The sequence below is a fragment of the Bufo gargarizans genome, chromosome 3 (assembly GCF_014858855.1).
Source record: "Bufo gargarizans isolate SCDJY-AF-19 chromosome 3, ASM1485885v1, whole genome shotgun sequence".
Taxonomy (NCBI): domain Eukaryota; kingdom Metazoa; phylum Chordata; class Amphibia; order Anura; family Bufonidae; genus Bufo; species Bufo gargarizans.
The window spans coordinates 564,522,624-564,538,738 of NC_058082.1; the positions used below are offsets into that span (position 1 = coordinate 564,522,624).

The 16,115-nt window shown below is 51.3% G+C and overlaps 1 protein-coding gene across 1 annotated transcript in view; it reads right to left on the bottom strand.

Moving 5' to 3' along the window:
• The window catches only part of LOC122932841 (Down syndrome cell adhesion molecule homolog), a 406,234-nt gene that overhangs the window by 25,835 nt on the left and 364,284 nt on the right, over window positions 1–16,115 (bottom strand). Inside the window, 2 exon segments of the mRNA XM_044287480.1 lie at window positions 3,626–3,823; window positions 13,961–14,110. Of these exon segments, the coding sequence (XP_044143415.1) occupies window positions 3,626–3,823; window positions 13,961–14,110 (348 nt within the window).

Here is a 16,115-nt window from a genome sequence, read left to right on the forward strand (position 1 = left end):
CCCAATGTGTGTGGAGGAGCAGCAGCGCCCCCCAATATGTGTGTGGAGGTGCAGCAGCACCCCCCAATGTGTGTGGAGGAGCAGCAGCGCCCCCCAATGTGCGTGGAGGTGCAGCAGCACCCCCCACTGTGCGTGGAGGAGCAGCAGCGCCCCCCAATGTGCGTGGAGGAGCAGCAGTGACCCCCAGTGTGTGTGGAGGAGCAGCAGCGCCCCCCAGTGTGAGTGGAGGAGCAGCAGCGACCCCCAGTGTGAGTGGAGAAGCAGCAGTGACCCCCAGTGTGAGTGGAGGAGCAGCAGCGCCCCCCAGTGTGAGTGGAGGAGCAGCAGCGACCCCCAGTGTGAGTGGAGGAGGAGCAGCGACCCCCCAGTGTGAGTGGAGGAGGAGCAGCGACCCCCAGTGTGAGTGGAGAAGCAGCAGTGACCCCCAGTGTGAGTGGAGGATCAGCAGCGACCCCGCAGTGTGAGTGGAGAAGCAGCAGTGACCCCCAGTGTGAGTGGAGGATCAGCAGCGACCCCGCAGTGTGTGTGGAGGAGCAGCAGCGCCCCCCAGTGTGAGTGGAGGAGCAGCAGTGACCCCCAGTGTGAGTGGAGGAGCAGCAGCGACCCCCAGTGTGAGTGGAGAAGCAGCAGTGACCCTCAGTGTGAGTGGAGGAGGAGCAGCGACCCCCCAGTGTGAGTGGAGGAGGAGCAGCGACCCCCAGTGTGAGTGGAGGATCAGCAGCGACCCCGCAGTGTGAGTGGAGGAGCAGCAGCGACCCCCAGTGTGAGTGGAGGAGCAGCAGCGACCCCCAGTGTGAGTGGAGGATCAGCAGCGACCCCGCAGTGTGAGTGGAGGAGCAGCAGCGACCCCCAGTGTGAGTGGAGGAGCAGCAGCGACCCCCAGTGTGAGTGGAGAAGCAGCAGTGACCCCCAGTGTGAGTGGAGGAGGAGCAGCGACCCCCCAGTGTGAGTGGAGGAGGAGCAGCGACCCCCGGTGTGAGTGGAGAAGCAGCAGTGACCCCCAGTGTGAGTGGAGGATCAGCAGCGACCCCGCAGTGTGAGTGGAGGAGCAGCAGCGACCCCCAGTGTGAGTGGAGGAGCAGCTGAGACCCCCAGTGTGAGTTTAGGAGCAGCAGCGACCCCGCAGTGTGAGTGGAGGAGCAGCAGCAGCGACCCCCCAGTGTGAGTGGAGGAGGAGCAGCGACCCCCAGTGTGAGTGGAGGAGCAGCAGCGACCCCCAGTGTGAGTGGAGGAGCAGCAGCGACCCCCAGTGTGAGTGGAGGAGCAGCAGCGACCCCCAGTGTGAGTGGCGGAGCAGCAGCGCCCCCTAATGCGAGCAGAGGAGAAGCAGCGACCCCCAGTGTAGCCGCACTTTCCCGGGCAGCGGATTGAGAGCACAGACAAAGCCAATCAGACAGACATGATCTCCTATCTGCCGGTAATAGGGTTTCTAATCTAGTTTTGCCGGAGAGGCCGATGAATGAAGTTACCATAGGAACAGCGATGTCACAGATTTACTGACGGAATTGGAGGGAGAAGCGTTTCATCCGCAGAGAGAATCACGGATTTCTGTGTCTGCAGATTATTACGGATTTATACACAAATGGTATCAGCAATGCTGGCATGGGGCGGGCACGTGAGGGGAAAGTCAGGTCAGTGGGTCATGAGAGGGGATGTCCACTTATGCCCCCCAGCAGTGGACTGGCCATAGACTCTACCATAATGAGGGCCAATGCCCAGTGGGTCGCCGGAGGTTCCTGCACGGCTGCCAGATGGTACATGACAATCTGACGCTCCCAATGCTATGATGTCATCAGTTTGAACGCAACTGCCTGAGCCAGAGAAAGCAGTGTGCAGCAGGAGGTGGGCACTACAGGAGGCAGTGTTAGTCAAAGGGGCCACCACTGAGGGCATTACTGCCAGCCCTATAGGGGCATTACTCACTGGGGGGATTTTTAATACGAGGTCAACATTAGAGTGGGCACTATAAGGACATATTTTAATAATCGGGATATTATAGGGGCATTACTGGAGGAACTGGGGACATTTTAATACTGCAGCACAATACAGGACTTTTAACACTGGGGGCACAATAGGGGGTGTTCTTATCGCTGGAGGCACTAGAGAGCCGTTTTAGGAGCCATTATTATTGTTGGTAGCACAGTGGGGCATATTATTATTGTTGGGGGCACTATATGGGACAATATTATTACTGGAGTATTTTAGGGGGCATTATTTCTGGTGGCACTATAGGGGGGGTGTCACTAATACTCGGGCACTTGTTTTGACTCACTTGTTAACTTATGTTGGTCCACCATTCTGACAATCTGGGCCACTTTTTGTTTTATTCTTCCAAGGCCACTTTAAATTGCTAGTCGACCCCTGGGCGCCCCTCATCCGAACCTCTGTATTATTGTGACCCCAGTGCATCTGTGGGATGGCACTTACGTGAACTGGTGCTATGGGCGTAAACTCCAAAGGGGTGCAAATCCACAGACATGCCCCCGAGAGCATCTGCCACAGAGATGCCCCCGAGAGCGTCTGCCACAGAGGTGCCCCCTAGAGCGCCTGCCACAGAGGTGCCCCCGAGAGCGTCTGCCACAGAGGTGCCCCCGAGAGCGTCTGTCACAGAGGTGCCCCCGAGAGCGTCTGCCACAGAGATGCCCCCGAGAGCATCTGCCACAGAGATGCCCCCTAGAGCATCTGCCACAGAGATGCCCCCGAGAGCATCTGCCACAGAGATGCCCCCGAGAGCATCTGCCACAGAGATGCCCCCGAGAGCATCTGCCACAGAGATGCCCCCGAGAGCATCTGCCACAGAGATGCCCCCGAGAGCATCTGCCACAGAGATGCCCCCGAGAGCATCTGCCACAGAGATGCCCCCGAGAGCATCTGCCACAGAGATGCCCCCGAGAGCATCTGCCACAGAGATGCCCCCGAGAGCATCTGCCAAACACATGCCCCCGAGAGCATCTGCCAAAGACATGCCCCCGAGAGCATCTGCCAAAGACATGCCCCCGAGAGCATCTGCCAAAGACATGCCCCCGAGAGCATCTGCCAAAGACATGCCCCCGAGAGCATCTGCCACAGACATGCCCCCAGAGAGCATCTGCCACAGAGATGCCCCCGAGAGCATCTGCCACAGAGATGCCCCCGAGAGCATCTGCCACAGAGATGCCCCCGAGAGCATCTGCCACAGAGATGCCCCCGAGAGCATCTGCCACAGAGATGCCCCCGAGAGCATCTGCCACAAAGATGCCCCCGAGAGCGTCTGCCACAGACATGCCCTCGAGAGCGTCTGCCACAGACATGCCCCCGAGAGCGTCTGCCACAGACATGCCCCCGAGAGCGTCTGCCACAGACATGCCCCCGAGAGCGTCTGCCACAGACATGCCCCCGAGAGCGTCTGCCACAGACATGCCCCCGAGAGCGTCTGCCACAGACATGCCCCCGAGAGCGTCTGCCACAGACATTCCCCCCGAGCACCAGTGATGGGGTGCTGTGACAATTTCATTCTGGTTATGATAGGGGGTCATCAAGCGTCTTTCCCACATGGCAGTAAAGTGAGGTGCAGTTCTTCCCGCCTGACCAGAGGAAATGCTAATTCTGCTGAGGTCCAGTACCCGGCACATCTAGTAGTGGTTACCTGTGTCCTGTGACGGGCTGACACTGTAGCTGTCGCTCTCCTTGTCTACTGATCCGGTGGCTCTCGGAGTCGGTAGCCTCCAGTCTGTGGTTAGTGTGTGCGCGGATATGGTGGGGTGGGGTCTGTTAAGCGTCCACTGACTTGCGTATCTGTTGCGGGCAGCCGGACCGGCTTTTGCATTTTTCCTGGTGGTTGGATCTGTAAGAAAGAAAGTGTCAGTCATGAGAACAGTCTTTTAGAAATTAGACTGGCGCAGACTATTAGATCTGAATAGACGCCGTGTAATACCACATTTGTCCTGTAGTGGCCACAGAGGCTGCAACTTCCCCCAGTGATCAGCTGATCACCCAGACGGCTTCCTCATAGGAAACGGTCATCGTATTGAGACTTCCCCCTTAAGGGCGACTTCGTTTGCTCGTATTTCTCTGCAGGAACCTATTTTGTACTTGAGCTGGCTATCTTCACATCTCCCTGCATCCCCTGCTGGTTCAGGGTGTCTGCTTTGGAGCATTGTACAAAACACACTGTACAATAAACTGACGGAGAAGAAACGTTTCATCTCCCACAATGCACTTTACCAGAATACACTGCATTATACAGGCTGACGTGAGGCGCTGAAGGTTAGTCTGTCAGCGCTGTGCTGACTGACTCCAAGAAGCAACCAGCAAAATACTGAATGCCGTTTTGGTGGTGAATGGAGTATAAAATGTAATGTTATTCCAGATTAAAGATAAGCGCTGTCCTGGCTGATTCCAAATAGCAACTAGCAGAATACTGAATGCAGCTTTGGATGTGAATGGAGTATAAGAAGTGATTATTTCAGATCTGCACAAGATAAGCGCGGTCCTGGCTGATTCCAAATAGCAACTAGCAGAATACTGAAGGCAGCTTTGGAAGTGAATGGAGAACACAAACTTTCTATTGAATTCGTCTACAGTCTCGCTCTTAGCAGCGAGGAGAAGCTGCACTCGGCTGAGCGCTTCTGACTCCTCGTTCTAGCGAACGGTGGAGTACCAATTCTATGAATATGTACTATATCAGTACAGTTACAAAATGGTTTCCTGCTAATCTGCACTAGGAAAGTTGGGCGACACCTTGCATAATCATGGGATCTAGAACAGTCATTGAATATTATTGGTGAGCGACATACATTGCTCGATTTGCGAACCAAGGGATAGAATGTCCTCTGCTCTAGTCACCACTAAAGCTGCATTCAGAATGAAATAGTGTCTAGCTGCTTGGAATCATCAACAGACACATTCTAACGGGCCAGCTGTGAGTTGAATCGTGTCCACCTAAGTTCTGTCAGGGAGCCGTAGGTACAAACGCAGCATTGGATGTGATTGGAGCAGACAGCATCACGCAAGATCAATAGGTGAGTAAAGCAAATTAGTAGTGAAAGTGACACCAATCATAAATGTGTGCTAGATTTTCTTTTACATATATATATATTATTATTATTATTATTTATTTATTTTTTGGCTACCCCTTTTCATTTTCCCATAAGTTTTTCTATAGAAGTTGAAAAATGGCAGAAAAGTTGGCAAAAAATAAAAAATTATCTGAAAAAAGCCAGAATGTGTGAAATAAGCCTTATGGATTTTTACTCTTATTTTTATAAGCTTGTTTAAGTCAATGGGTATAACAAATATTTTTGGATTGTTCTAGGATTTAAGGGGTTGTCTTATGAGCCCACTTAGAATCCCCTTTATTAAAAGGGTTGTCCAACAAAAAATATTCTACAGTTTTCAAACCAGCCCCTGGATCTGAATACTTTTGTAGCTGCATGTAATTAAAAATCTTATAAAGCCACTGAGTTATTTGAAAAAATGTATCTGTATAGCGCCACCTGCAGTTTTTTCATTTTCTTATTTCTTTGACCTGCTTACTGAGAAGGTCGCACATGCATAGTTTCATCATTTAATTGCCTTCTGAGTTGTGATGGGGAAGGCTGAGACACGCCCCCTGAGCTGTGATAGGGAGAGCTGAGACACGCCCCCTGAGCTGTGATAGGGAGAGCTGAGACACGCCCCCTGAGCTGTCCGCTTGATATAAATCTAGTAGAGCAATGAATGAGGAGATCTCTGGGTCCATGTGAGGTACAGGGCTGGTTCTAGCTTTGTTAGAAAGAGATTGTCATGTACTATATGATTTTTATCATCTGATCAATTTTTATTTTTTACATGAATCATGGGAGAACCCCCTTTCACTAGAGCTGAGAGCCGCTAAGTGAGAGTGGCCTCTGCTCTGGAGGACTTACTCAGACCACTTATTACACGGTCTCTCATTCATGTGAATGGGCATCATGTAATACTACTTTTCCCCTGTAGAGGCCACTGCAGAAGAAATGTGCAGCCAGACGAAACTGAGCTGGAGCTGATCATCAGGACCACTGTTTTTAGTAAAGGGGATGTCATGATCATCCCTTCAAAAGCAACGTACTTAATAGGAACCAACATTATACCTGTTTTTGGCAAAGTTGGGTGACAACCAATACTGTGGCCGTTACTGTTCCCACTGGAATTGTCACCAATGACCTGTCTATGTGGGCATTCTGCAATCACCCTTACATTAGAAGTAATGCGCCTTTGCATAAATAATAGATCCCTTTAGTTTTAGAGACACTGGTGCTTGGAAGGGGTTAACCACATACTGTGCTCTCCGGAGCGATTCTCCTCAACAAAATGCAAGATGTAATTTTCTGTTTTCAGGCTTTCAATCAATTAACTCTACCTCTGGAAGCCGGAGAAAATAACTCCATATATTATTAAAGAGAACTCCAGCTGATTACACAAACGATTATCATTTAACAAATTAATTAATAAAGCTGTAATGGGAGGGGGATGGGCGCACTCCTCGCTTCAGAACCCACAGGCACATGTTGTAGGGCCGGTCCTAATGCTCATGATCAGCATATCACATAGAGGAGTATACCTTATGGATCAGTCGGCACTGTGTAGTAGCGTGCCGGTGCACGGTCCTAGGGTTGGAATCCCGGACAATAGTCATGATAATGAAGGACCGGCACTCCCAAATTGCTGTGAATTATTCTTTTGTTGTCACTCTATCTGTGACGCGTTTCGGCACTTCTGGTGCCTTCGTCAAACAGTGAGAACGTGCCATAACAAACAAACTTAAATACCCCGCCAAAACCCTACAGCTCTGACGTAACGTCATCAGGGTAACCAATAAAGCCACAGCTGTGGATGTGTATAGGGTGAAGATCAGCAGTTCGCCATGGTGGTATATCCAAAAGGGTAAATCACCTCATTTCAATTGCGCTGTGGAAACATCATATAAAATGACACATAAGTAGAGACATAAATGCAATAAGAAAAATTGATACAATTATAAAAATCTATTGAGCGCATATTCACGATTGAAACCCATCGGCTCAAGGGTTTGGAGACGGTGAATCCAGTAGGCCTCACGTCTCATCAGCATTTCATTCCTGTTTCCTCCACGGCGTGGTGATGGTATTTCCTCAATGATCTGAAAGCGCAGTTGCGCTATATTGTGTTTGGGCCGAAACGCGTCACAGATAGAGTGACAATAAAAGAATAATTCACAGCAATTTGGGAGTGCCGGTCCTTCATTATCATTACCATATCACATAGCTGTGATGTTAGGAATACTCAACCTTAGTCCAGAGTTCTCCAGAAGTGCAATATTATTCCCATGATGTTTTTTTCTGCTCTGTTTTGTAGAGGTTTTAACATGAATCTCTGCTACACTAGGCCACAATCTGCTACATTAATTCTCCAGCTCTGCTACACTAGGCCACTACTACTTGTCTTGGACGGGAAGACAGTGGACGAGGTAGTTTTGTACTGCACATGCACTGGTCCTTGGATTCGCGGCACACACAATAGAGACAGACAAACGGAAGTGTCCACACAGTCACAGTCATTGACAGGTTGGCCAGGTGACCCTCCCCAGGTCGTGATATCACTTGGACATACCCCGGCAATATTTTCATAAAGGTTATGGCAGTTGGTATGGAACCACTGTGTCAACCAACCAGTTTGTGTCATGGTCTTACCTTCGTTTGACATGTGCTGGCGGCCATCTTGGTTTCTGGGTTTCTTGTAGCCTCCCACCCTGCGGCTTCTCCTTCCCACTGGGAGGAGCTGGATGCCTAGCTCATATATATAGAAGGTCTGTGGCTTCAGTTCCTTGCTTGGTCCTCCTGTGTTCACATGCTTCTAAGACTGCTGCTGCTTCTGGTTCCTGATCCTGGCCTCGTCTGACTACCCCGTTGGTTCCTGATCCTGGCTTCGTCTGACTACCCCGTTGGTTCCTGATCCTGGCTTCGTCTGACTACCCCGTTGGTTCCTGATCCTGGCTTCGTCTGACTACCCCGTTGGTTCCTGATCCTGGCTTCGTCTGACCACCCTCCTGGTTCCTGACCTCTGTCTACGCAAGACCCTGCTTCGGTTTAGCCATCCGTTTGGACTTTTGCTACGGCTTGATTTCCAATAAAGCCTTCTTATTTCCACTCATCTCTGTTGTACGTCTGGTTCATGGTTCCATGACATTAGGACCAAGCCATGAATTCTGACGGTACAGGGCCATCCTCGCTAACTACGCTGGTTGCCAGACTTGATCAGCAGGATCACCTGTTGGGTCGGTTCGCTGTGGCGTTGCAAACCCTGCTTGAACGCACGGCTCATTTCGCTTCCGTTGCCGATGGGTCGGTTGTCGCTCCTGGGCCCGCTCCTACTGCCGCCCCGGTTGTTGCGCCAGAGTCTACCCCGACACCTGTTGCTGCGCCTGCGGTGTCTCGGGGTATGACCGGTTCTGCCCCCCTTCCACAGCGCTTTGGGGGAGAGCCAACTCAGTGCCGAGGTTTCCTTAACCAGGTGGGCATTTATTTCGAGTTGCTGCCACATGCCTTTCCTACTGAGAGATCAAAGGTGGGCTTCTTGATCTCGCTGCTCTCGGACAAGGCCTTGGCCTGGGCCAGCCCTTTATGGGAGAACAACAATCCGGTGGTTGCCGAGTTTTCCGGTTTTGTTGCTTCTCTTCGGAAGGTATTCGATGTGCCGGCTCGTGCTGCCTCTGCTGCGAAGCTCCTTATGTCCATCAGACAGGGTTCACGATCCGTAGCTGAATACGCCATTGAGTTTCGTACCCTGGCAGCAGAGGTGGGCTGGAATAATGAGGCTCTGGTCGCTGCTTTCTCTCATGGTCTCTCGGATGCCTTGAAGGATGAGGTTGCAGCTAAGGACCTACCAGTGGAGCTCGAGTCCCTTATTTCTTTCCTGATTTTGATTGACACCAGACTCAGGGAGAGACCTTCCTTTAAGGAGAGCCTGCGGAGGTCTCCTAACAGATTGGCGCCTACGTTTGCTGTCCCACCCGTGCCTCCCTCTCCTCCCACGCCTCCTGGGGATGACTTGTCTGGGGGTGAACCCATGCAGCGGGGGTTTGCTCGCCTGTCCGAGGGGGAGAGGGCACTCCGGAGACGCGAGGGCCGATGCATGTACTGTGGTCTCGGTGGGCATTTTCGGTTGGCATGTCCGAACCGTCCGGGAGAACGCTCGCACCTGAGGTCCTGTCGGGGGCAGATCTTGGGTGGAGTCTCCTCGTCCCCGGTTTCCCGTGTTGACAAACCACTGATCACGGTTGTCCTCTCCTGGGTCGGGGGCTCGGTGACGACCCAGGCGTTGGTGGACTCTGGTGCTGGTGGTTTGTTCATTGATAGAGTGTTCGTTGCCGCCAATTCCATTCCTCTGCAGCCTCGAGGTTCCCCACTGGCTCTTGAGGCGATAGACGGCAGACCCCTTCTGCCGCCACACGTGACTCATGAGACCCTTCCAGTGGGGATAGCCATTGGTGCCGTTCACAGAGAGTCGGTCTGTCTCCAGGTTATTTCGTCTCCACACTACTCGGTGGTCTTGGGGTACCCCTGGCTCCAGAAGCATAATCCGACTTTCGATTGGAGATCGGTCGAGATCCTCTCGTGGTCACCGCAGTGTGGGGTTAGTTGCATCCATGGGCCTGTCAAGTTGCTGTGTACTTCCTCGGACTCTCTGTTGCCTCCTGAATACGAAGAGTACCGGGATGTATTCGATAAGGTGCGCGCGGTTGCCCTACCTCCGCACCGCCCATACGATTGTGCCATAGAGTTACAATCCGGTGCCGTTCCTCCTCGTGGCAAAGTCTATCCACTGTCGGTAGCGGAGAATGAGGCCATGGAGGAGTACGTGAGGGAGGCGCTTTCACGCGGACACATTCGCAAATCCTCGTCCCCGGCAGGGGCTGGATTTTTCTTTGTGAAAAAGAAGGGCGGTGAGTTGAGGCCTTGCATCGATTACAGGGGTCTCAATCGCATCACGATCAAGAACGCTTACCCGATACCCTTGATTTCCGAGCTGTTCGATCGCCTCAAAGGGGCCACGGTCTTTACCAAACTCGACCTGAGGGCGGCATATAACCTGGTAAGGATCAAGGCGGGCGATGAGTGGAAGACCGCGTTTAACACCAGGACCGGTCATTATGAATCCTTGGTTATGCCCTTTGGGTTGTGCAATGCGCCCGCAGTCTTCCAGGAATTCATCAACGATGTTTTCCGTGACCTGTTGCAGCAGTGTGTGGTGGTCTATTTGGATGACATCTTGGTATATTCTGAATCCATGGAGGCCCACATTATGGATGTCAGACGAGTGTTGCAACGGTTACGAGAGAACAGGCTGTTCGGTAAGCTTGAGAAATGCGAATTTCACCGATCCCAGGTAACCTTCTTAGGTTACATCATTTCCGCTGAGGGGTTCTCCATGGATCCTGAGAAGGTTTCGGCTGTCTTACAGTGGCCCCAGCCCAGTGGTCTCCGTGCCCTGCAGCGCTTTTTGGGCTTCGCCAATTATTATCGGAAGTTCATCAGGGACTTTTCCATGCTAGCCAAGCCTCTCACGGATCTGACCAGGAAGGGCAGTAATTTCCAGGTCTGGCCGCTCGAGGCCATCCGAGCTTTTGAGGCTCTAAAGTCCGCCTTTGTGTCGGCTCCGATTCTGTCGCATCCCAACCCTGGGTTGCCCTTTGTCCTCGAGGTGGACGCGTCTGAGACGGGAGTAGGCGCCCTTCTGTCTCAGCGTAGAACACCAGAGGGTCCTCTGCTTCCCTGTGGGTTTTACTCCCGGAAACTGTCTTCCGCGGAGTGCAACTATCAGATTGGTGACAGGGAGTTATTGGCCATCGTGCAGGCCCTTAAAGAATGGAGGCACTTGCTCGAGGGCTCGGTGGTTCCGGTTCTCATCCTGACGGACCACAAGAATCTGACCTACCTTTCTGAGGCCAAGAGATTGACACCACGTCAGGCCAGATGGGCTCTGTTCTTGTCACGTTTTAATTACGTGGTCTCCTACCTACCCGGTTCCAAGAACATCAGAGCGGATGCCTTATCACGGCAGTACTCCGAGCTGTCCGGGGAGGAGTCGATTCCGACTTCGGTCATACCTCCGAATCAGATCCTGGCCGCCATTCGCACCAGCCTGACCTCTCCCCTGGGTGAGCAGATTTTGGCGGCTCAATCTGGTGCTCCCTCTGGGAGACCCAACGGCAGGTGTTTTGTGCCTGAGGAGTTGCGCACTCGGTTGTTGCGGACCTACCATAACTCCAAGGCCGCGGGGCATCCTGGAAAGAACCAGCTGTCCTGGGCTGTTTCACGTCTGTTCTGGTGGCCTTCTCTACGTTCCGACATCGCCGCATATGTAGCGGCATGCTCCGTTTGTGCCCAGAGTAAGTCCCCTCGGCACCTTCCGTTGGGCCTTTTGCAACCCATAGCCACCGGGGAGCGCCCATGGTCACACCTGGGGATAGATTTCATTGTGGACCTCCCTGCATCCCGAGGCCATACGGTCATTCTCATGATTGTGGACCGGTTTTCCAAAATGTGCCACTGTGTTCCTCTCAAGAAGTTACCCTCTGCACAAGAGTTGGCCACGATTTTCGCCAGGGAGGTCTTCCGGTTGCACGGTTTGCCCAAGGAGATTGTGTCGGATCGGGGGAGTCAGTTTGTGTCCAGGTTCTGGCGCGCCTTTTGCTCCCAGTTGGGGATTCATCTCTCTTTCTCCTCGGCCTACCACCCTCAGTCCAATGGGGCCGCAGAACGATCTAATCAGGCCTTGGAGCAATTCCTTCGTTGCTATGTCTCCGATCACCAAGACAATTGGGTTGACCTCCTGCCTTGGGCTGAGTTTGCCAGGAACACGGCGGTGAACTCTTCCTCTGGGACGTCTCCCTTCATGGCCAATTATGGGTTCCAACCTGCCGTGTTACCGGAGGTATTCTCTCCCCAGGATACTCCGGCTGTGGAGGATCACCTTTCCGTCCTACGTGCTTCTTGGGTACAGATCCAGAGGTCCCTTGAGGTCTCTGCGCAGCGCCAGAGACTCCAGGCTGATCGCAGACGAGCGCCCGCTCCTTCCTACCAGGTCGGAGACCGTGTATGGTTGTCCACCCGCAACCTCAACCTTCGAGTGCCCACTCCCAAGCTGGCGCCTCGCTTTGTTGGTCCCTTCCGAGTGCTTCGCAGGGTAAACCCGGTAGCCTATGCCCTTGCGCTTCCTCCTGGCATGCGGATCTCCAACGTGTTTCATGTCTCCCTGTTGAAGCCGTTGGTGTGTAATCGTTTCACTTCCTCGGTTCCTCGGCCCCGTATGGTCCAAGTGGGCAATCATGAGGAATATGAGGTGAGCAATATCCTGGACTCACGCCTGGTCCGCGGTCGGTTGCAGTTTTTGGTCCATTGGCGTGGTTATGGTCCAGAGGAGCGTTCCTGGGTTCCCTCCGCAGATGTCCATGCTCCTGCTTTGCTCCGAGCCTTCCACGCACGCTTCCCTCAGAAACCGTTCCTTACTCCGCGGAGGAGGGGCCCTTGAGGGGGAGGTACTGTCATGGTCTTACCTTCGTTTGACATGTGCTGGCGGCCATCTTGGTTTCTGGGTTTCTTGTAGCCTCCCACCCTGCGGCTTTTCCTTCCCACTGGGAGGAGCTGGATGCCTAGCTCATATATATAGAAGGTCTGTGGCTTCAGTTCCTTGCTTGGTCCTCCTGTGTTCACATGCTTCTAAGACTGCTGCTGCTTCTGGTTCCTGATCCTGGCCTCGTCTGACTACCCCGTTGGTTCCTGATCCTGGCTTCGTCTGACTACCCCGTTGGTTCCTGATCCTGGCTTCGTCTGACTACCCCGTTGGTTCCTGATCCTGGCTTCGTCTGACCACCCTCCTGGTTCCTGACCTCTGTCTACGCAAGACCCTGCTTCGGTTTAGCCATCCGTTTGGACTTTTGCTACGGCTTGATTTCCAATAAAGCCTTCTTATTTCCACTCATCTCTGTTGTACGTCTGGTTCATGGTTCCATGACAGTTTGACTTTGGACAAAACCTAAGGGCATTATCCTGGTAGCCCCCTGGTATTCATCTTTAACTCCTATACAGGGATCTGGAATTTGCTGCAGAGGAGCCACCAGACCATTACCTCCTGGAGTAGTCTCAGTGTGGTTGACAGCTGACCCATGGGGCATCAGTGGCACAGGTGCAGGGCATCAAAGGATAAGGCAAAACTCAGTCAGTAACAAGTAAAGGTAGGGCCTGCAGAGTTCGTGCGGATCCATAAAACAAGTCCATGTCAGGGTAGGCAGCAAATGGTCAATATGGTAATTGGGCAATATGGTAATCAGGCACAGGTCAGAGTCAGGAATCAGGCAGAAGTAGGTACACGGGCAGACAAAATAGAACACCTTAGCATGGTCTAGCAGACTAGAACACCTATTGTTCAGATATTCTCCCATTGAGAAAGGTCGTTTAAGTACTCCAGATTAGCCAGCCATTGGTTAGTGAAGATTAGGGTATGTGCATGCTAGCCCTTTTAGAGCCAAGAAACATGTGTGCCCCACGAGCAGAGCAGAAAGAACAGGCTGGCAGGTGCAGGTCACAGCTTGCAGCTAAAAAAATGGAGGACAGGGCTATGATGCCTGTAGCAGGAGGCCAGAGGAGGAGCAGCGGGTCTGGACAGCCGGACAAGCAGCAGAGTAAGTGAAGCGGCACCTGTGCCCGCCCGGGAAATCTGCACAGAAGCGGGCACGGGCTGCCAAAATAACAATAGAAAAATGACCAAGCCCTTTAACGCCCTATATGAATTTTGTAAAAAAAAATGTGTCTGAAAAAAATAAAAATAATAATATGTAATGAAGCATGTGAAGAATGTATAAAATAGGTAAAAGAATAGTAAAATGAAACAAAAAAATAATAAAAATAAATAAAAAAATTACAAAATCTAAAAACAACTATATTAAATATTTCTATATAGGTACATAAAATGTCAAAACACTTACTTGTTCCAGGTCGAGCATCTGACACATCGACCAAGGGTCCGGTGGCCTGCGAGACGGACTGGTAATGCACCGTGTGAGTGACCGTTAACGACTTCTGTTTTGATGACTCTCCAAAGTCAGCATCAGTCAATAGCACCGTAGATCTGTCATCTGGAAGACAGAGAAGATTTAAAGGTAACGACTGAGGATATCAAAACCGCTCATGTCGATAAAAAAAAAAAAACACAGATTTAAAAAAAATTTTTTTTGCAGTCCTGTCACATTTTGTGTGTGCGCTTAAACAGACGAATAAATTGAATCGTTGTCTTGGATAAATCTTGGCCCTGGACAGTGAAGCGAGGAATGATTGCCGGAGAGATGGAACGGGCGTTCTGTCGACATTGCTTACAAAGCAAGAGAGACCATTAAACTGGGAAGAAGCAAAACTGCAGAAAAGGATGTTCTTCTTCTCGGCCTGGTCATTAGCGCAGAGGAAGAAAAAAAATCTGATTCTGCAATGCAGAAGGGCAAAAACGAAAAAAATTACTAAAGCTAGGGTCCTAATGTTTACTGGATAAATATATCATTACGCCCATCGTCGCTTTAATGGGGGAGTCGGGAAGTTATTCTTTCAACTTAGGTCTCGACTGAAATGTAAGATGTGAATCCAGTCACCAAAAATTTAAAGTAAGCGGAGTCAGACGGAGGTCAAAAAATAGCATCTCAATGCGGGACTTCTGCCTGGCCCGCCAGTAAAAAAAACCCCAAAAAGTTAGAGAAAGTCAAAAATGTCTAATTTATTTTCCAAAGACATGTAAGGAGCTGAACTATTGTGTCACGTATTCCCGTTAGATTCGGGTGTGTGGGTGGTGGGAAATGAACGGAGACGGGCCATGAAAAAGAAAAACAAAAGTTCAGACACAACAAAAACTTTTTACGATATGTGGTTTAACACTGATCCCCAGGCTCAAAGCTAGTGATGAGCCAAGTTCTGAAAAATTACGGTAGATTTGGCTGCTTCGCCGAATTTCATTACTACGTCACAAATCATATCCCTGTATAAGTAGTGACGTGAAATGGCGATTGTGCCGCCCCCCCTCCCCCCCCGTCATTGAACACCTTATATGCCACGTTTATCGCTGATCTGATGTTACAACATTTCTTCAACCAAGATGACCACGATGAGCAAATGGGTGAGGCGATTATGTATTTTGCTGCCATTTCAGGAACAATAGATTCGTTATCACAAAGCGTGAAGAAATTCGGCTTTGCAGCCAATCAAATTTTTCCTGAAATTCGGATCCAAGTCATTTCGTTTGGCTTCGATTTGCGCAACACTAGTCATAACTGGTGGCAAAGGGCAATACCGGTTTCCAGATTGGGCACCAACAAGCTCCAGGACATTTATGTGGCAGATAAGATAGGACTCTGCCTTCACCAACATATTCCCCAAAGTTGCAGGTTGTCCCATATGGAACGTGCTCCTCATGCCAAATATTTGCACCAGGATGACCCCCAACATGATACCTATTAAACAGGTGGGTATGGTGGACCAGTTCAGATCCAGCAGGATTCCCTAACCATGGTTCCATAACTCTCATAGAGTTCAATAGAAGGGTTGTGCGACCACCTCTCTTTTCTTGCGGTAAACTGAAGGATGGGGGTCATAGAAATGATAGTCCCTGAGGTGACATTGGCATCTGTGCATTTTGGCATGGTCTGTAAGCATGCTGGGCTGCAGGGAAGGCATAGTGGCATGCAGAGGTCACAATAACGCCTGTACAACGCTGCCTGTGCTTTAAATAACCAATAGCAAAGCTCCTAATCGTAAGCTTTGTTATTGGTTAGTTTGGGCGGCCGCTGGAGAGATACGGGTCCTAAAGTAGGGGAAGCCGGCTCCCGGGGGTGGCTGCAGCAAGGAGTGCCGGGTGCGCTGCGCAAGGACCCTGGCAACCATGGCCCAGTTTGGTGGTCAGCAAAACATGCTGTGACCTGAAAAAGGGAGATAATGCCACCCCAGGCTGAGATAAGATCCTGGAAGCAAGCAGAGCAGCCGATGGCGCCCAAGTTACCAGGTAACAGTGTCTCCTGCCACCCTCCGCAGCCGGGGCAGAGGCAGACAAGTTTGCTCAGAAAGAGTTTGTGCCATTCAAATTAGTTGGAAGAGAAGCAATTG